At 51.8% G+C, this 21,822-nt stretch overlaps 1 protein-coding gene across 2 annotated transcripts in view; it reads right to left on the reverse strand.

Moving 5' to 3' along the window:
- The window catches only part of CCDC90B (coiled-coil domain containing 90B), a 76,667-nt gene extending 68,249 nt beyond the window's left edge, over nt 1-8,418 (reverse strand). The window contains exons 1-2 of one of the 2 annotated variants that reach the window (XM_077451404.1): nt 8,254-8,418; nt 5,803-5,925 (exon numbers count right to left, since the gene is read on the reverse strand). In XM_077451404.1, coding sequence (XP_077307530.1) covers nt 5,803-5,925; nt 8,254-8,347 — 217 coding nt within the window. In that variant the 5' untranslated portion in view covers nt 8,348-8,418. Of the gene's footprint in view, nt 1-5,802; nt 5,959-8,253 lie in introns of both variants that reach the window. The other variant, XM_077451403.1, reaches the window with a different exon arrangement.
- Nucleotides 8,419-21,822: the final 13,404 nt, after the last annotated feature.

Genomic DNA, 21,822 nt, shown 5'->3' on the forward strand with positions numbered 1-21,822 from the left:
AGAGAGAGAGAGGGGGGGAGAGGAGAGAGAGAGAGAGAGAGAATAGAGAGAGAGAGAGAGAGGGGGGAGAGGGAGAGAGAGAAATGGTATAGGGGAAAGACGGTGGAAATGGAGAAATAAGGGAGTGAAAGAGTGAGGGAGAGGGAAAGAAAGGAGGGAGAGAGGGGAGGAAGGAAGGGATAGAGAAAAAAAAAAAAAAGAATATAATAATATAAAATTATAATAACAGTCCTAACAATAATAAAACTTTCTTTTTGAATCTCTGCGGAGTCTGGATGTACAATATAGGTAATGCTCGTTCCTTGACACACCTTATGAACATACAAGAGATAACCAGCAGCGATCCTATAAACAGACAGACAATGGGCATGGCGGTAACAATACATGCTGACAGGCTCCTTTGTCAGGGCAGGAAGATAAGCGGAAACCAATCCGGTGTCCTTGCCGTACCCTTGTACAGCGACAGATCAATAAATCTGCCACACTTGCAACCAAATCTGCCAGGAAGATCTTCTCTGATCGATGCCGCACTCGATTTTTCTGTCTATCAGGGACTGGATACTCAGGAGAGAACTCATTAAATAATTCGATGATGTTAAACAATCACTCTGCCCAAAGCGGGAAGCGCTATTTTTACGCAGCTCTAGCGGTCTCTGAGCACACACACACACACACACACACACACACGTGTCTTCTGGTTGTGTGCACTCAGTCTGGTCCATACTGTATAACAGAACCTTACTCTAAGGAGTTTTGTTTTTGATCTAGGAAGTCTTGCTCCTCCTGCTGCACGCACAGAGTGATACAACACTATTAATGCTGCAGATTAGAGACATGGCAGCTACGATTTGTCACATCACTCATTTACTGCCAATGTAGCGGGTGTGAGCCTGATCAGTAGTTTCAGGTAGTGATCAATTGGTGTGATCCGAGTTTAGAAATGAATGCAAACAACTGAAATGCACTTGGATCATCAGTTCAAGTCCAAATCACGGCACTACCTGCCTGGAGTTTGCATGTTCTCCCCTGTGTGGGTTTCCTCCGGGTACTCTGATTTCCTCCCACACTACAAAGTCATGCTGGTAGGTTAATTGGCTCCTGTCTAAATTGGCCCTAGTACGTGTATCTATGAATGTGAGCAAGGCCCCTTTCACGCTTGTACGACTTTTCCTGCGACTTTGGACATCAGAGTCACATGACAAGTCTTACGCCATGATTCCCAATCATGACCATTCATATCTGTGAGATTTCAAGTCGCACCGACTTCAAAGTAGCCCCTGTATTACTTTGGTCCGACTTTGATGCGAGTTGAGGACCACAGACCTAATGCTTACACTGGCATTCCCTGAAATCACAGCCACATATGCCACGAAATATCGCATAAAGTCACGGCAGTGTGAAAAGGACCTTAGGGCCGCGTACACACGCGCGGACTGTTCGCCCAACTTTGTCCGCTGAACAGTGTTTCAGCGGACAGTCCGCTCGTGTGTGGGCTTCAGCGGACAGTCTGACGAACAAAGTTTTTCGGAAATCCCGTAAAACTGTCCGCTGAAACTTGGTTTGAGCGGACAGTCCGCTCGTGTGTAGGCTTGTTCGTCAAACTAAGTCTCGCGCATGCTCAGAAAGAATTTACACGCCGAAGGTTGCATTGCAGTGTATAGGACGTCGTTTTTCTAGTCCCGTCGTACGTGCCGTTCACGTCATCGCGCACGGTTTCAGCGGACTGTTCGTTCATCGTGTGTGGTCAAGTCCGTCCATGCTAATTTTGAGCGGACTGTTTGTCAAACTGTTTGACGAACAAGGTTGGGCGAACAGTCCGCGCGTGTGTACACGGCCTAGGTTGTAATCTCCTTGAGGACAAGGACTGATGTAAATGTATTATATATAAGTAAATTGACAGCGCTATATAAGTACCTGTAATTAAAAAATAAATTAAAATAAATCCATGCTGCAATGGGGTTTCCTTCCATAGAATTTGTATTTCTATCCATGCAGTTTCTAAATATATACAGCTCTGTCCCAAAGCTCGACCCCAGGCTTCACTTTGAGAATGCTCTGGAGGAGAATGAAGCAGGAATGGAATCAGAGCCTTGGTTACAGTCATTGTAAAATGAAGTAATCCGTTTTGTAAATAAATGATATAATGTGCAGCGTCTCTCCTCTCGTAACTTTATTGTGGAAAATACCTTATTTACAGCGGCGCTAGGCGCTCATGTGACCCATCTTCTTCCCCGCTCTGAATACTGCCGAAGGCGGGGGCCGAGCTCCCCGCTGACATCCGCCCCCCTCCGAGCACTGCAGAGGGAGGGGCCGAGCTCCCCGCTGACGTCCGCCCCGCTCCGAGCACTGCAGAGGAGGGGCCGAGCTCCCCGCTGACGTCCGCCCCGCTCCGATCGCTGCAGAGGGAGGGGCCGAGCTCCCCGCTGACGTCCGCCCCGCTCCAAGCACTGCAGAGGGAGGGGCTGAGCTCCCCGCTGACGTCCGCCCCGCTCCAAGCACTGCAGAGGGAGGGGCCGAGCTCCCCGCTGACATCCGCCCCCCTCCGAGCACTGCAGAGGGAGGGGCCGAGCTCCCCGCTGACGTCCGCCCCGCTCCGATCGCTGCAGAGGGAGGGGCCGAGCTCCCCGCTGACATCCGCCCCCTCCGAGCACTGCAGAGGGAGGGGCCGAGCTCCCCGCTGACGTCCGCCCCGCTCCGATCGCTGCAGAGGGAGGGGCCGAGCTCCCCGCTGACGTCCGCCCCGCTCCAAGCACTGCAGAGGGAGGGGCCGAACTCCCCGCTGACGTCCGCCCCGCTCCAAGCACTGCAGAGGGAGGGGCCGAGCTCCCCGCTGACGTCCGTCCCGCTCCAAGCACTGCAGAGGGAGGGGCCGAGCTCCCCGCTGACGTCGGCCCCGCTCCGATCGCTGCAGAGGGAGGGGCCGAGGTCCCCGCTGACATCCGCCCCGCTCCGAGCACTGCAGAGGGAGGGGGGCCGAGCTCCCCGCTGACGTCCGCCCCGCTCCGAGCACTGCAGAGGGAGGGGGCCGAGCTCCCCGCTGACGTCCGCCCCGCTCCGAGCACTGCAGAGGGAGGGGGCCGAGCTCCCCGCTGACGTCCGCCCCGCTCCGAGCACTGCAGAGGGAGGGGGCCGAGCTCCCCGCTGACGTCCGCCCCGCTCCGAGCACTGCAGAGGGAGGGGGCCGAGCTCCCCGCTGACGTCCGCCCCGCTCCGAGCACTGCAGAGGGAGGGGGCCGAGCTCCCCGCTGACGTCCGCCCCGAGCACTGCAGAGGGAGGGGGCCGAGCTCCCCGCTGACGTCCGCCCCGCTCCGAGCACTGCAGAGGGAGGGGGCCGAGCTCCCCGCTGACGTCCGCCCCACTCCGAGCACTGCAGAGGGAGGGGGCCGAGCTCCCCGCTGACGTCCGCCCCGAGCACTGCAGAGGGAGGGGGCTGAGCTCCCCGCTGACGTCCGCCCCGCTCCGAGCACTGCAGAGGGAGGGGCCGAGCTCCCCGCTGACGTCCGCCCCGAGCACTGCAGAGGGAGGGGGCCGAGCTCCACGCTGACGTCCGCCCCGCTCCGAGCACTGCAGAGGGAGGGGGCCGAGCTCCCCGCTGACGTCCGCCCCACTCCGAGCACTGCAGAGGGAGGGGCCAAGCTCCCCGCTGATGCCAGCGCCGCACCGAGCACTGCAGAGGGAGGGGCCGAGCTCCCCGCTGACGCCAGCCCCGCTCCGAGCACTGCAGAGGGAGGGGCCGCTGACGTCAGCCGGGAGGAGAGGAGGAGATCTCCGGCGAGTCACGTGAGCGGCCAGCGGCGCTGTAAATAAGGTATTTTCCACAATAAAGTTACAAAAGGAAGCACACTGCACATTATATAATCTTTTTACAAAACGGATTACATTTTTTTTACAAGGACTTTAAAGAGGAAGTAAACCCTGATGGGTTTTACTTCTTTTTTTTTGTTCCCTGCAAAGTAACAGCATAATGTGCTAGTATGTATCGCATATATCCTATTTTTTTTTTTTTTTACCATACTGTGACCAGAGCAATGCAATGTTAACATAGTCACAGTGAATTTCGCTGTTATAAGCAACCGATTTTTCTGAATGAAATTCATTCATTCAGTCTGTATTGTGATTAGCTGTGATTGGCCACAGCTAAACACATGGTACAGATGGGATATGATTGGCCCTGTCTATACCATGTGATCATTGTGACCAATTATAGCTAGCAAAACAATTGTACACAATGAATGGCATGAAAGGAAGTCATCCATTGTGTACAACTGTCATGCAATCTGCTGTGATTGGTCACAGGAATCACATGGTGCCAGTAACCTGTCATCAGCTGTATCTGGTGGACGCAGCTGATGACAATGCAGGCCACCTGGCAGGACGTCCAACTGGAAAGACATATGTCTTGCCCGGCCATCATTTGACTATAGGCCGGGTGAGAACAGTGCTGGTTTAAAGGAAAAAAAAAGGAAGGGTTAACTGCTTGTTTTTGTCTAGTGGACTGGAGAAGGGAGATATACTTACCTAATCCTCCCCGCACAAGACCGGTCCCTGCGGCTTCTGCTGCCATCACCACGTCCCCCTACATCAGGGGTCCCCACCAGAGCGCCTCCTCCCACCAGGGGTCCCCACCAGAGCGCCTCCTCCCACCAGGGGTCCCCACCAGAGCGCCTCCTCCCACCAGGGGTCCCCACCAGAGCGCCTCCTCCCACCAGGGGTCCCCACCAGAGCGCCTCCTCCAATCAGGGGTCCCCATCAGAGCGCCTCCACCAATCAGAGGTCCCCACCAGAGCGCTTCCTCCCATCAGGGGTCCCCATCAGAGCGCCTCCACCCATCAAAGGTCCCCACCAGAGCGCCTCCTCCCATCAGAGGTCCCCACCAGAGCGCCTCCTCCAATCAGAGGTCTCCACCAGAGCGCCTCCTCCAATCAGAGGTCCCCACCAGAGCGCCTCCTCCAATCAGAGGTCCCCACCAGAGCGCCTCCTCCAATCAGAGAGCCTCCTCCAATCAGAGCGCCTCCTCCCACCAGGGGTCCCCACCAGAGCGCCTCCTCCCACCAGGGGTCCCCACCAGAGCACCTCCTCCCACCAGGGGTCCCCACCAGAGCGCCTCCTCCCACCAGGGGTCCCCATCAGAGCACCTCCTCCCACCAGGGGTCCCCATCAGAGCACCTCCTTACATCAGGGCCCCCCCATCATAGTGCCCCTTTACATCAGAGGTCCCCCATCACAGCGCCCCCTGCAACTTTTAGTGCCAGACAGAGGAGAGCAGCCAGGAGTCAGAGCAGGTTTCGGGTCTGGGTGGAGGAAGTTCCACTTCTGTTCCATGATGCTGGTGATGGGGCATGCATGTGACATCTCTGGTTGTTAGGATGCCAGCGGTCCTAGCTACCAATGGTAGCAGAGGTGGGAGGGACTCACTGGCTGGCACTCTGGAAAAGACTGTCACTCAGTCCAGGCTATGGTCTGCCATTTAGTAATGGCTGTCCTAGGATGACCACACTCACTGCACTGTATCTATAGAGAAGCAGAGTAGTAACTGTAGGACAGGAAGTGTGCCAGGGCTAGAGAACACCTCCCCCTCTCCTCTACTACACAGCATGGTGGGAGATGTTCAGTGGTCAGAACACATTTCCTGGTAGCATCAATTGAGATAACTTAGTAGTACAGGACATCACTGGATTTCTGGCAGGATCAATAAGGTTTTTTGCATTTATCAAATAGAATAATATACTCACAATTGTATAAGATAACAGACCACAAGGGAGTCATTGACATTGTTGGGGATTATGGTGAAATCTCCTTACCATGAGTCTCCAGATCACACACCAGAGCGTGTGTGTCGAAGGTTAACTTCCTCTGCTCCGGCGGTGTTATCTCCACCCTCCGGACGTCGTAGCTGGAAAGGAGCTTTGTCGTAGTAAACAGCCCTGCAATGATCAGCAACCAATCAAGATGGAGATCTGGGCGGAAAATAACACAAGATACATTTGGAGGGATGGGATAGGATCCCCCCCCCCACCCACCCAGCTTCACAGGTCATGTGATGGAACTCCCTGAGTGTCACAGGTCATGCGATGGAACCCCCCCCCTGAGCTTCACGGGTCATGTGATGGAACTCCCTGAGCTTCACAGGTCATGTGATGGAACACCCTGAGTGTCACAGGTCATGCGATGGAACCCCCCCCCCCCCCCCCCCCCCGAGCTTCACAGGTCATGTGATGGAACACCCTGAGTGTCACAGGTCACGCGATGGAACCCCCCCCCCCCCCCCGAGCTTCACGGGTCATGCGTTGGAACCCTCTGAGCTTCACAGGTCATGTGATGGGAACCCCATGAGCTTCACAGGTCATGTGATGGAACCCTCTGAGCTTCACAGGGCATGTGATGGGAACCCCCCAAGCTTCAAAGGTCATCTGATGGAACCCCCCGAGCTTCACGGGTCATGCGTTGGAACCCTCTGAGCTTCACAGGTCATGTGATGGGAACCCCATGAGCTTCACAGGTCATGTGATGGGAACCCCATGAGCTTCACAGGTTATGTGATGGGAACCCCATGAGCTTCACAGGTCATGTGATGGGAACCCCATGAGCTTCACAGGTCATGTGATGGGAACCCCATGAGCTTCACACATCATGTGACGGGAACCCCATGAGCTTCACAGGTCATGTGACGGGAACCCCATGAGCTTCACAGGTCATGTGACGGGAACCCCATGAGCTTCACAGGTCATGTGATGGAACTCTCTGGGCTTCACAGGTCATGTGATGGAACTCTCTGGGCTTCACAGGTCATGTGATGGAACTCTCTGGGCTTCACAGGTCATGTGATGGAACTCTCTGGGCTTCACAGGTCATGTGATGGAACTCTCTGGGCTTCACAGGTCATGTGATGGAACTCTCTGGGCTTCACAGGTCATGTGATGGGAACCCCATGAGCTTCACAGGGCATGTGATGGGAACCCCATGAGCTTCACAGGTCATGTGATGGGAACCCCATGAGCTTCACAGGTCATGTGATGGGAACCCCATGAGCTTCACAGGTCATGTGATGGGAACCCCATGAGCTTCACAGGTCATGTGATGGAACTCTCTGGGCTTCACAGGTCATGTGATGGGAACCCTCTGGGCTTCACAGGTCATGTGATGGAACCCTCTGGGCTTCACAGGTCATGTGATGGAACCCTCTGGGCTTCACAGGTCATGTGATGGAACCCTCTGGGCTTCACAGGTCATGTGATGGAACCCTCTGGGCTTCACAGGTCATGTGATGGAACCCTCTGGGCTTCACAGGTCATGTGATGGAACCCTTTGAGCAGGTCATGTGACGGAACCCTCTGGGCTTCACAGGTCATGTGATGGAACTCTCTGAGCTTCACCGGGCATGTGATGGGAACCCCATGAGCTTCACAGGTCATGTGATGGAACTCTCTGGGCTTCACAGGTCATGTGATGGGAACCCTCTGGGCTTCACAGGTCATGTGATGGAACTCTCTGAGAAGGTCATGTGACAGAACCCTCTGAGCTTCACAGGTCATGTGATGGAACTCTCTGAGCAGGTCATGTGACGGAACCCTCTGGGCTTCACAGGTCATGTGATGGAACCCTCTGGACTTCACAGGTCATGTGATAGAACTCTCTGAGCAGGTCATGTGACGGAACCCTCTGGGCTTCACAGGTCATGTGATGGAACCCTCTGGGCTTCACAGGTCATGTGATGGAACCCTCTGGGCTTCACAGGTCATGTGATGGAACCCTCTGGGCTTCACAGGTCATGTGATGGAACCCTCTGGGCTTCACAGGTCATGTGACGGAACCCTCTGGGCTTCACAGGTCATGTGACGGAACCCTCTGGGCTTCACAGGTCATGTGATGGAACCCTCTGAGCTTCACAGGTCATGTGATGGAACCCTCTGAGCTTCACAGGTCATGTGATGGAACCCTCTGAGCTTCACAGGTCATGTGATGGAACCCTCTGGGCTTCACAGGTCATGTGATGGAACCCTCTGAGCTTCACAGGTCATGTGATGGAACTCTCTGAGCTTCACAGGTCATGTGATGGGAACCCCCAACCTTTCCCATACCATCTAATTGCAAAATGTATTGAGTGACACTTTATTGCTCTGTGACTGATGGTGACCCCTCCCCCGGTATCTCAGCACAGACCCGCAGTGACACTCTGACCTCTCTGACCCTTCCAGGAGTTTGGAAAGTTTCTGGACACCACTGACCCCGGCCTCCCAATCAGATCACCTCACCTCTCCTACAGCCGCTGTGATTGGCCGGCCTGGCACACTGAGGATGGCTGATCAGCAGCTGGTACAGAGATCTGCACATCCCTGAGCCCCTCATCTCCTACCAGACACATCAGATCTCACAGCCCTGCGTGGGGGGTGTGTCCTCCGTCCTCTACCTCACTTCCGGCCTGCCGCTCTGCATTCTGGGGGGTGTAGTCTACTCTCTGGTCTCTGTGTACTCCGGGGACTTCAACTCTCAGCATGCAGCATGCGAGGGGGGCGTTCCTCAGCTTGTGCCAGATTGTGACATGGAAAGTAAAGCAGGGTGGTCTTGAAGTCCACCTGTCAGTGGAACAATAAAGATTTGTTTTGTTGAATTCCTCCTTTCAGTTTATGACGTAATAATTGTATTGTTGATGAGGTATGAGGCTTGCAGTGCTTCACACCTCTGAGGATGTTGTTACTTAAAGTAGAACTATAAGCAAAAGATTTTTTTTTCCGTTTACATAGAGTAAGGAAGCGTTATAACCTGTGTCAGAATATTTTTTTATTTTTTCCCCTTGCGGAGATTTCCCTTGACTTCCTGTCCCATAGCCAAACAGGAAGTGAGAGGAAATCCCTACAAATTAAGGGAATTCCTTGGGGACCTCCCAGGTCATCAGAACCAGTGTCCCCATTGGAAGATTTCCCCTCTAGTACTTTTCTGGGGACAACCCAAAACTTGGTATTTTCTTTTACTTTCACTTTTGATGATGATGGTAAACAGGAAGTAGAGAGGGTAAATGTCCCGAACAGGGGTAAAGACAGCAATAAATACTGACAGGGGTTCTAATCCCTCTCCTCTCTATCAACAAATCAATGTCTCAAAGTAGAGCCCACTGCGGGGATGAGTTCTGGCACTTGGCTCCATTGACTTTCCTGGCACGGGCATACTGTTATGGGCAGAGCTGCTGATAAGGCAGTACAGCAGTACAGCTTGCCCTCCTGTACTGGGCCCGGGCCCCATCGTTTTAAAAGGGGGGCCGAGGCACCTGCTGAGCAGGAGGTCCGGCTGTACTGGCTTATTGCAGACACTGATCCTCTTCTGCCTCCCCTTGCAGTGCTGCCAGCTTGTCCTCCTCTTTCTCCTGCTGGCTGCACTGGAAGCAGATTGGTTTTAGCACATGCGCTCTTTCCATCTGCTGTTCGGGCCCCCATGTGTGCCCCTTCCCCGACAAAGCGCTGCCAGCTGCCCTCCTCTCCTACTGGCATCTGCTGCAGGCACACAGGGGGATGTTTCAAAATGGAGAGTGGGGGAAGGGGCCAGTAAATATGTAATTTACTGACACATTCCCTTTCTGAATGAACACCTTGAGCGATCGGTACCAATCATTCACTGAAGCATAGTAAACACAGTTTACTATGCTTCAGTTTGTGAATGAGCAGGAGGCCGCGGGGGCACATCCTATTCATTCCCCTGTGCAGCTAAGGCTACAGAGAAAGGGACTGAAAAATCTATGTCCTCAATCACTTTCAGACAGGGGAAGGGGGCCCTGTCAGGTAAAGTGTATGGGGCCCCCGTTATTTCTAACAGCAGCCTTGGGTGCGGGCACCAGCAGCGCTTTTTTTAGCCGGCGCTGCTCACTTCTTCCTGCCAGAGGTGGCTTTTTGATAAGGCAAATTAGGCGGTCGCCTCTCTGCTGCTTAATTTACCTGTGATGATCAATCAGGAATGTTGGTTCCACCTCCCCTCATCGGAACTCTGTGGCCCAGGGGCAGAGTGGGCAGAGAGTCCGTTGGTAGCAGTTGCGGTGAGTGGCATAGCGAAGGCCTCTAGGTGTGGGTGGGATGGCAGCACCTGGCTCCAGGATGTTGTGGGGAAGATGAGCAGCGAGGGCGGCAAGGACTAATAGCCCTGGAGGGAGAAGAGCTCCGAAGACCTCCCAGGACCAGAAGACAGGCTGACCGGGGCCAGAGAACGAGGATGGGCGAGGGGTGCAGTCAGCCAGGGAAGCTACTGTACCAAGCATAACACAGACATTCCCACAGACAGGGACTGCAGACTGGGACATGGGGTCTCTCTTACCCACCTCTCTCTCATCTCTTTCTTACCCCTTCTCTCACCCCTCTCTCTCTCTCTCTCACCCACCTCTCTCTCACCCCCTCTCTCTCACCCACCTCTCACTCCCCTCTCTCTCACCCACCTCGTTCTCACCCACCTCTCCATAACCCCCTCTCTCACCCACCTCTCTCTCTCTCTCTCTCTCTCTCTCTCTCACCCACCTCTCTATCACCCCTCTCTCTCACCCCCTGTCTCTCCTCTCTCTCTCTCTCTCTCTCTCTTTCTCACCCCCTTCTCTCACCTCCTCTCTCACCCACCTCTCTCTCTCCCACTCACCTCCCACTCACCCTCTCTCTCACCCCCTCTCTCTCTCTCGCCTCTCTCTCACCAACTCTCTCTCTCACCTCTCTCTCTCACACACTCCTCTCTCTCACCCCTCTCTCTATTTTTCACCCCCTCTCTCTCTCACCCACCTCTCTTTCACCCACCTCTCTCTCTCTCCCTCTCTCTCACCCACCTACCCTCTCTCTCACCCCCCTGTCTCTCACCCACCTCTCTCTCACTAACCCATCTCTCTCTCGCCCCTCTATCTCTCACCCCTCTCTCTCTCACCCACCTTTCTCTCACCCCCTCTCTCTCTCTCGCCCACCCCTCTCACCCCTCTATCTCTCACCCACCTCTCTCTCAACCCCTCTCTCTCTCTCTCCCACCCCTCTCTCTCACCCACCTCTCTCTCACCCCCCTCTCTCCCCTCTCTCCCTCACCCCTCTCTCTCTCACACCCCTCTCTCACCCCTCTCTCTCTCACCCCCATATCTCTCTGATACAATGTAATACAGGCCAAATGTAATGTGACTAACAAACTTGATACAATGTGGCATGGGCCAAGGCCTTCCCTACTAACCCACCTGACGCAGCACAACAAAGGTCAAATTCATCCTCACTAACTTACCTGATACAACATGACAGAGGCCAAATCCATTCTCACTAACATTATCGATAAACACATTGGGTTTTGGTAAGAGTTTGGCAACAATTGTCCCTCAAGTGTCCCTCATTTGGAAGCTCAAATGTTGGGAGGAATGCATGAGGGGTTCTATACTCCTAACACACTGTCTTAGGATGACAACGCTCACTGTACTGTGTCTATGGAGGGGCAGCGTTGTCACCCTGGCACATGCGGTTTATTAGTCGTACAGAACCCCTCATGTTATACAGATGGGAAGGGTGGGATTGCTCTCTAGTCCTAACACACTACCTGTCCCAGGGTGACAACACTGCTCCTCCATAGATGTAGTACAGTGACTGAGTGCTGTCAGCCTAGGACAGAAATTATGTTAGAACTACAGAATCCCTCATATTATAGAGATGAAAAGGTTGGGATTGTTCTGTAGTTCTAACTCACTAACTGTACTGGGGTGACAGTGCTGCACCTTCATAGTGAGCAGTGTCACCCTGGGATAGGAAGTGTGTTAGGACTATAGAACACCTGTCTCTTTTCTCATCTCTATAACACAAGGAGTTCTGTAGTCCTAACACACTGCCTGTTCTAGGTTAAAAATGCTCACTCACTGTACTACATCTATGGGGGAGCAGCGTTGTCACCCCAGTACAGGCAGTGTGTTAGAACTATAGAACAAACCCACCCTTCTCATCTCTATAAATTAGGTGGAGGGGTTCTGTAGTCCTAACACACTTTCTGTCCCTTGGTGACAGCACTCACTCACTGTACTGTACCTATGGAGGAGCAGTGTTGTCATCCTGGGGCAGGGAGTATGTTAGGACTAGAGAACATCTCCTCATCTTCACATTTATAGAGTAATGTTATTACCCAAGGACAGGCAGTGTCTTAGTACTACGGAACAACCCCACCCTTCTCAACCCTATAAGTTAGGTGGAGGAGTTCTGTATTCCCAACACAATTCCTTTCCTAGGGTGAGAATGCTTACTCAATGTATTGTATCTCTGGCTGAGCCGTGTTGTCACTCTAGGACAGTCAGGGTATTAGGACTATAGAACACCTCCTTATCTCCATATCTATCGATGAGCAGCACTGCTACCCTATGACACGCAGTGTGTTTAGTCTACAGAAACATCCCTCTCTTTAACCGTTTTTCCCTAAACTATTCCCTATATCAGGTTTATGGCTGCCCCAGCATACCTGCACAGGATGAGAGTCCCTTCTTTAGTAGAGTTCAGAGTGACAGTGTCAATAGATGGTGTTTCCAGGGAGGACAAGTCCCATCAATCTTCTTCAGCAAGCTGGAAGAAAAAACGGGCGGTGTTTGGGGAGACCATGAAGCCCCCAGGTTGGTGCTGTTGCTTGGCTCCAGGCGGCCTCCTCTTGCTGTTCTGCGGTAGAGGAGGACGATGACGAGGTGTTGGTGCTGGATCCGGAGTAGGGCTCCTGGAAGAGGCTGTTGCTGCCCCTCCACCTCCTGCTCCCTGCTGCATATGGCCCACAGCTTCCAGAGGGAAGAGCCAGGGCCGTTGCTTCTCCTCCCGACCGAACAGGAAGCGGGTCCTGAGACCCAATTGTCCGGGTGTCCTAAGACACGCTTCCTGATTGGAGAAGCAGGAAGACATTAGCGAATATTGATTCACTAATGTAACACAACTGGGTGGGTCTGGGGTGCAGTGCTCTGCGCCCTGAGCCCACCCTTTTTAAAGCCAATTAGAGCCTCGGGTTTTAATCATGTGCTTTAAAAAAAAAAACTTACATTGAAATCCATGCATCAATCGCCCTGCATGGAGATTGGGGGCCGGGCGCATGGATTAGGGGGGCAGCTCACCTTATGAACAGGCCACCACTGCTTATATGTCTGCAGTCTATGACAATCTCCTCTAGTATGTCTGCAGTCTATCATCTCCTCTAGTATGTCTGCAGTCTATGACAATCTCTTCTAGTATGTCTGCAGTCTATGACAATCTCTTCTAGTGTGTCTGCAGTCTATGACAATCTCTTCTAGTATGTCTGCAGTCTAAGAACATCTCCTCTAGTAGGTCTGCAGTCTATGACCATCTCCTCTAGTATATCTGCAGTCTATGACCATCTCCTCTAGTATGTCTGCAGTCTATGACCATCTCCTCTAGTATATCTGCAGTCTATGACCATCTCCTCTAGTATATCTGCAGTCTATGACAATCTCTTCTAGTATGTCTGAAGTCTATGACAATCTCTTCTAGTATGTCTGCAGTCTATGACAATCTCTTCTAGTATGTCTGCAGTCTATGACCATCTCTTCTAGTATGTCTGCAGCCTATGACAATCTCTTCTAGTATGTCTGCAGTCTATGACCATCTCCTCTAGTAGGTCTGCAGTCTATGACCATCTCCTCTAGTATATCTGCAGTCTATGACCATCTCCTCTAGTATATCTGCAGTCTATGACCATCTCCTCTAGTATGTCTGCAGTCTATGACCATCTCCTCTAGTATATCTGCAGTCTATGACCATCTCCTCTAGTATATCTGCAGTCTATGACCATCTCCTCTAGTATGTCTGCAGTCTATGACCATCTCCTCTAGTATATCTGCAGTCTATGACCATCTCCTCTAGTATATCTGCAGTCTATGACAATCTCTTCTAGTATGTCTGAAGTCTATGACAATCTCTTCTAGTATGTCTGCAGTCTATGACAATCTCTTCTAGTATGTCTGCAGTCTATGACCATCTCTTCTAGTATGTCTGCAGCCTATGACAATCTCTTCTAGTATGTCTGCAGTCTAAGAACATCTCCTCTAGTAGGTCTGCAGTCTATAACCATCTCCTCTAGTATGTCTGCAGTCTATGAACATCTCCACTGATATGTCTGCAGTCTATGACAGTGGCAGCCCATCCATAGGGGGCGCCCGGGTGCCGCACACCCCCCCCCCGCCTTGAAAAAAAAAAATGTTAAAAAAAAAATTATTTAAACATGTCCCTTTACGGGCGCCGGGCACAGTGCACAGTATGGTAAGTGCCACGTCTGTGTAATCACGAGATTGCAGACGAGGCGCTTCATTTGCCCCCAAAAAAAGCGATCTGTGGCGCAGTCGATTGCGCCACAGCTTCCGGCGCGATGGACTGGACAGGCAAGTGCATAGACTTGCACTTAGAGTTAATATGGGTGGAGCTTCCGACGTCACTCAAGAAAGTGACGTTGGCACTCTGCTGAGGATCAGGTAAGCCATGGTTTTCAACAGGGTTTTACATGTTAGGTGGTCGGCGGCACGGCGGGACGCCCCCTCTGCTGAACAACTTGATGTCTCTCATTTTCGGTGGTCGGCGGCAGCAAATCCCCCACCGGGTTAACAACAGGTTTGTTCATGTTCGTTGGTCGTCGGCAGACACCCAAACACCCACAACCTCCCCCCCCCCAACTTGATTTCTCATTTTCAGTGGCATCCATGCATTTCATCCAGGCATGGATGCAATGCAAACCTTAGTAAAAATATTGGCAGCTGGGAAGGGTATTATAGGAGGATTGTGATTTTGTGGGGCTGAAACATTTGATCAATCCCCTTTCAGTCCTCGTCTACCTCTTCCTATCAGTGTTCCTCCATAGGCAAGAGGGGAAAGGCAAGCAGCAGCAAATATTATGCATACAATCTTTTGGGCAAAGGCTGTCTGCCATTCCTAAAATTGTGACTGTCAAAAAGATAAATAAAAACAGGCAAGTGTAGGTGTTGCACATGGAGGTAGTAGGTGGCACAATCTCCTCATATATGCCTAACAGCTGCTTCATGGTAGAAAACCGCATTCTGGGGAAAGTACCATCATGTAAATATAAAAAAAAGCTCATGCACATTAAAATACAAGCAATGAATAGCAACTTTCACCTATAGTCCCCAACAGAGAAATTACAGCCCCACAATGGAGATCCAGCACATTGTGATAAGCTTGCAGTGATTTACCTCTATCTTTGTTGGGGACTGTAGTCTGTCTAGCTGGTATTCATTGCTTGAAATGTAATGTGCATGGGAGTTTTTTTATATTTAAATTAACTATGCTTTAAACCTTATTTAATAAAACCAGGATAGTCCCACATTTTGTTGAATTTATCTCCTGCTTTTAAATCTTTGTCACATGCTTTCCCAAAGGAAATGATCACCTACTGTGCTCATGCATATTGCCGAGGCACATTGTCCCTATTTAAATTGAAAATTTAATGTTGTGGTCAGATATGTGCAATTTACAGGTTGCAGAATGCAGTTATGTGCGATTTACAGGTTGCAGAATGCAGTTATGTGCGATTTATAGGATACAGGTATGTGTGATGTACAGGTTGCAGAATGCAGATATGTGTGATATTCAGGTTGCAGAATGCAGATATGTGCGATTTACAGGTTGGAGAATGCAGTTATTTGCGATTTACAGGTTGCAGAAAAGGTGCTTGGTGTGGTTATACACAGGATAGGCATGATTCATCTGCTTTAGTAGATCACTGTGCATAATGTGCAGCCTGGTATATGATGTGCAGAGCCCAGTGTATAATGTGCAACCTGGTATATGATGTGCAGAGCCCAATGTATAATGTAGAGCCTGGTATATGATGTGCAGAGCCCAGTGTATAATGTGTAGCCTGGTATATGATGTGCAGAGCCCGATGTATAATGTGGAGCCTGGTATATGATGTGCTGAGCCCGGTGTATAATGTGCAGCCTGGTATATGATGTGCAGAGCCCAATGTATAATGTAGAGCCTGGTATATGATGTGCAGAGCCCAGTGTATAATGTGTAGCCTGGTATATGATGTGCAGAGCCCGGTGTATAATGTGCAGGCTGGTATATGATGTGCAGAGCCCGATGTATAATGTGGAGCCTGGTATATGATGTGCAGAGCCCAGTGTATAATGTGCAGCCTGGTATATGATGTGCAGAGCCCGATGTATAATATGCAGCCTGGTATATGATGTTCAGAGCCCGGTGTATAATGTGCAGCCTGGTATATGATGTGCAGAGCCCGGTGTATAATGTGCAGGCTGGTATATGATGTGCAGAGCCCGATGTATAATGTGGAGCCTGGTATATGATGTGCAGAGCCCAGTGTATAATGTGCAGCCTGGTATATGATGTGCAGAGCCCGATGTATAATATGCAGCCTGGTATATGATGTGCAGAGCCCGGTGTATAATGTGCAGCCTGGTATATGAAGCAGACCGGGTAAAATCTTGTAGTGGGTCGGATGTGGTTCTCATGCCATAGTTTAGAGACCCCTAGTCTATACTTCCTTTCAAGCGTGCAATCTAAAAGGGAAATACCCCGAAATGACAACCGATAGCTATTGTTTTTCCAAGAAAAACTGAAAATTTCTGGCTGTGTTTTTCACATGGCAATATTGAATAAACATGCATCCAGAACAGCTTGAAAAATTTGGTGATCAGGTTGAACCTACATAATGTACGCTGTACACTTGTTCTCTGAAGTCTATTGCCAGTATAAAAGCCAGCTACAAACTCATCACAGGGATGGTGGGAGCCCCTCATTATGGGCACAGCGGGTGTATACTCCTGACACTATGAGTGGAAGCAAGTGGAATACAGGGGACGGAGTGGGTGGATTCTATAAGAGGTGTGGCTTATGAGAAGTGGGAGGGGGCAAACGTGGAGGGGCAGGGTCTTGCGCCCCCCCCCCCCATCCTAAAACTTCACCAGCCGCCACTGGTCTATGACCATCTCCACCAGTATGTCTGCAGTCTATGAACATCTCCACCAGTACAGTATGTCTGCAGTCTATGACTAGTGATGGACGAACTTCCGACGGGACGTTTCGCGAACGCGAAATGCGAACGGACCCAAACGTTCGCGAAACCGAACGTTCGCCGCGGGCCCCATTGACTTCAATGGGAGGCGAACTTTGCAAACCTTCATGTCGAATTTGCGGCCACGTGGTAATTATTAGGGGGTAAAACGTAGTCCCACCATCTGGACAATGACATAATACATGTATGAGGTGAATTTGGGATCGATAACTACAAGCATTTTTATTTTATTTGGGAAATTGTTCTAACAATTCAGGACTATGGAGCTAATGAAGGCAATGGAGGAGAGGGAAGGTCAGGGACCAGGGTAGGCAAAGAAGAGGGTGCAGGAGATGATCACCAGCAGCGTGACATACCGGAATGACACATGCACCGTGATAGAGGCATCTGACAGCAGCACCGTAATACAGAGCACTGACAGCAGCACCGTGACATACAGCGCTGACAGCAGCACCGTGACATACAGCGCTGACAGCAGCACCGTGACATACAGCGCTGACAGCAGCACCGTGACATACAGCGCTGACAGCAGCACCGTGACATACAGCGCTGACAGCAGCACCGTGACATACAGCGCTGACAGCAGCACCGTGACATACAGCGCTGACAGCAGCACCGTGACATACAGCGCTGACAGCAGCACCGTGACATACAGCGCTGACAGCAGCACCGTGACATACAGCGCTGACAGCAGCACCGTGACATACAGCGCTGACAGCAGCACCGTGACATACAGCGCTGACAGCAGCACCGTGACATACAGCACTGACAGCAGCACCGTAAGCAGCCCCAGGAGGAAGTCAGCACAGCACAGGGATGGTGTGATCCCCTCATAATAAGAACCCCCAGGAGGAAGTCAGCACAGCACAGGGATAGTGTGATCCCTTCATAATAAGAACCCCCAGGAGGAAGTCAGCACAGCACAGGGATATCATAAGCAGCCCCAGTAGAAATATGACACCGCTCAACCTCTTCAAAGAGGAGGGTAGGGGCATATAGTACGGTGTGCTTTTTTGGGTCAAGGAAGTGAGCCAAATGAATTAAGAAGGTCTGTGTGCTTGATTAAAAAAATAGTTTATAGACATATACATGGTCTACTGGTCACATGTGTTGAATTCCTCCGAGATCCATGCCTCATTCATTTTTAGAAATGTGAGGTAGTTAACACTGTGGTGAGCTAGGCGAGTACGCTTATCGGTCACAATCCCCCCTGCTGCGCTGAACGTCCTTTCGGACAGGACACTGGATGAGGGGCAAGCCAACAGTTCGATTGCAAATTGGGCAAGCTCTGGCCAGAGGTCAAGCCTGCCCACCCAGTAGTCTAGGGGTTCATCACTCCTCAGAGCGTCCACATCGGCCGTTAACCCAATGTAGTCGGACACCTGACGGTCTAGGCGTTCCCTGATGCTGGATCCGGATGACACCTGTCGATGGGTCGGCTGAAAGAATGACCTCATATCCGAAGTCACCAACACATCTTCAAACCGGCCTCTTCTTGCAGGCGCTGTTGGATTGGTACCCGCAAATCCTTCTCTGGGAGTGGGAATTGCTCCTCTGCCAGCGCACGCAAAAGCAGAATGCAGCATTTCTCGAAGCAAGGCCTGGAAGTGCTGCATTCTGACAGCCCTCTGCGACGGCGGTAACATTTCCGCCATTTTGTGTTTGTACCGGGGGTCTAAGTACGTTGCCACCCAGTACTGGTCCTTGACCCTCATGCTTTTTATACGGGGGTCCCTATTAAAACACTGGAGCATGAAGGCCCCCATTTGCACTAAAGTGGAAGCGGTGTGGTGGCCTGGCTCCTGCTCATCATCCAGGATAATGTCGTCCTCTTCATTCTCCTCTCCCCATCCTCGCACAACAGGGATCCCAGAAAGGTTTAAAGCATGCTCTTCTTGCTCCTGCTCATCCGCCCCGGCACCATCCTCCTCTGACTCCTCATCAGACTCCTGTTGTTGACTTGTCTCAGATAGAGTAGCCCCCCCTGGGAATTCATCCAGCATTGCGACTTCCTCATCTTCCCGCTCCTGCTCCTCCACAGCCTGATCAATGACACGACGCAATGCACGCTCCAGAAAGAAGGCATAAGGTACCATGTCACTGATGGCGCCATGGCTGCGACTGACCAGTTTGGTGATCTCCTCAAATGGCCGCAGAAGTCTGCATGTGTCGCGCATGAGCAGCCACTGGCGCGGTGAAAAAAAACCCAGCTCCCCAGAACCGTTTCTTTCGCAGAGTTCATACAGGTAGACGTTAACTGCACGTTTCTGCTGGAGCAGCCTATCAAGCATATAGAAGGTTGAGTTCCATCGCGTCGGGCAATCGCAAATAAGACGTCTGACCGGCAGATGGTGTCGCCGCTGAATGTCAGCAAGGCGAGCCATGGCCGTGTAAGATCTTCTGAAATGGGCCGAGATTTTCCTTGCCTGCCGCAAGATGTCCTGGACCCCAGGGTATTTGACAAGGAATCGCTGCACGACCAAGTTTAAGACGTGTGCCATGCACGGCACGTGCGTGATTTTGCCCTGTTTCAATGCGCTAAGCAGATTGGCACCGTTGTCACACACCACTTTACCAACTGTCAAATTGAGCGGTGTTAGCCACTCATCTGCCTGTGAACGCAAAGCTGAAAGGAGTGCCGGGCCAGTGTGGCTCTTTGCTTCCAGGCACAACAGACGCAGCACGGCATGGCAACGTCTCACCTGGCATGTGGAATAGGTTCTGGGGAGCTTGGGCGGTGCAGTGGAAGAGACGCTAGCAGCGGAAAAGGAGGAGGCAGCTGAGGAGGAGAGGGAGGAGGATGGAGTAGGAGGAGGAGAAGAAGAGTCAGGCCTGCATGCAATCCGTGGCGGTAAAACCAAATCTACACGGGTGCCACGGGTTACATGCTTGACGGCCGTCAGAAGGTTCACCCAGTGGGCAGTAAAACTGATATACCTTCCCTGCCCGTGTTTGCTAGACCACGTGTCTGTGGTCAGATGTATCTTGGCACCGACACTGTGTGCCAGAGATACATTCACTTGCCGCTGAACATGGCCATATAGCTCTGGGATGCCCTTCTCTGAGAAATACTTCCTTCCTGGGACCTTCCATTGTGGTGTTCCAATGGCCACAAATTTGCGAAAGGCCTCCGAGTCCACCAGTTTATATGGCAGTAGTTGGCGGGCTATGAGTTCTGACAAGCCAGCCGCCAACCGTTGGGCAAGAGGGTTATCCGGCGTCATCATTTTTTTACGCTCAAACATTAGGCCCACGGAAGCCTGCCTTTTTGCAGAAAAATGTGAGCTTGGCGTGATGGAAGGTGGAGTGGAGGACAATTGTGAGGAGAGAGGAGAAGGAGAAGTAGAAGACGAGGCTGGACGGTGAGAGCCTGCAGTGTGGCTTTGTGTGTTCCGTTGCTCCCACTGGGCTCGGTGATGGCTGCTCATGTGCCTTCTTAAGGCGGTCGTCCCTAGGTGAGTATTGGGCTTACCGCGACTAACGCGTTGACTGCAAAGATTGCAGATGGCAACGCTATTGTCAGCAGCGGACACGTTAAAAAAAGCCCACACTGCGGAGCCATGTGCCGGTGTCCTGGGAGCGCCAGATGTGACCGTACATGGTCGATGACTCGCTCCTGATACATTTGCAGTCTGCTTTGTCCCTGCTGTGCAATGTAAGTCATTGCTGCTTCTCCTCCCTATCTGCTGGTCCATATCTCCCTCTGAACTCCCCTCCTCTTCCTCTCTTGTGGGCACCCACGTGACATCACTAGACACGTCATCATCAACGTCACCTTCCCCACCGCTATAAGTAGAGATCTCGGAGTAGGCAGCAACACCGGGGACCAACCTCCTCCTTGGGCTGATCTGGGTACTGGCGTCAGACTGCTGAGTAGCGCTTGTTGCTACCTCCTCTTCCTGATCCAATACCAAGAGTGGCTGCGCATCAGAAATGTCCTCTTGATATGGATCGGAAAATAATTACAGTGACTCAAGCGGAAGGTATGTGGTGGTGGTGGTGGTGGTCGTGTTGTTGGTGGTAGTGTCTTTGGGGGTGCACATAGCAGAGAGTGAAGAAGAGGGTGCAGATCGAGAGGATGAGGAGGGTGCAGAAGAGTAAGGCTGAGCGAGCCACTCAACCAAGTCTGGTGCATCCTTTAAAGTAATTGAACGCACCTTCTGCAACTTCCCACTTTGGCTCAAGCCTGTTGCTCCTGCCCTACCCCTACCACCCCTGCGGAAGGGCCTGCCTCTTCCTCTGCCTGTCATTTTTTAAATGACCCTGTGACAAAACTCTTAGTCCCTATACCGATGAAGGACTGCTGCAGTATAGGGCAGCGGTCAGCAGTGGTGCACGTCAACCCTATCTATTGTGGACCGATAGCGGTCCTTACAGAACAGCAGACTGTACCGCACTCAAGCCTATGTACCGTAGCACCCTATACCAAGTTACCAGTCCTTATAAGAACTTTTGTGGACCAAGCAGGTTGTGTATTAGTGTTTAGCAGACTGTACGTCAGTCCCTATACCGCTGAAGGACTGCTGCAGTATAGGGCAGCGGTCAGCAGTGGTGCACGTCAACCCTATCTATTGTGGACCGATAGCGGTCCTTACAGAACAGCAGACTGTACCGCACTCAAGCCTATGTACCGTAGCACCCTATACCAAGTTACCAGTCCTTATAAGAACTTTTGTGGAACAAGCAGGTTGTGTGTTAGTGATTAGCAGACTGTACGTCAGTCCCTATACCGCTGAAGGACTGCTGCAGTATAGGTGAGCGGTCAGCAGTGGTGCACGTCAACCCTATCTATTGTGGACCGATAGCGG

Source organism: Lithobates pipiens, unplaced genomic scaffold (genome assembly GCF_037356315.1).
Source record: "Lithobates pipiens isolate NorthernLeopardFrog02 unplaced genomic scaffold, aLitPip1_a1.2 Scaffold_23, whole genome shotgun sequence".
NCBI classification, from domain to species: domain Eukaryota; kingdom Metazoa; phylum Chordata; class Amphibia; order Anura; family Ranidae; genus Lithobates; species Lithobates pipiens.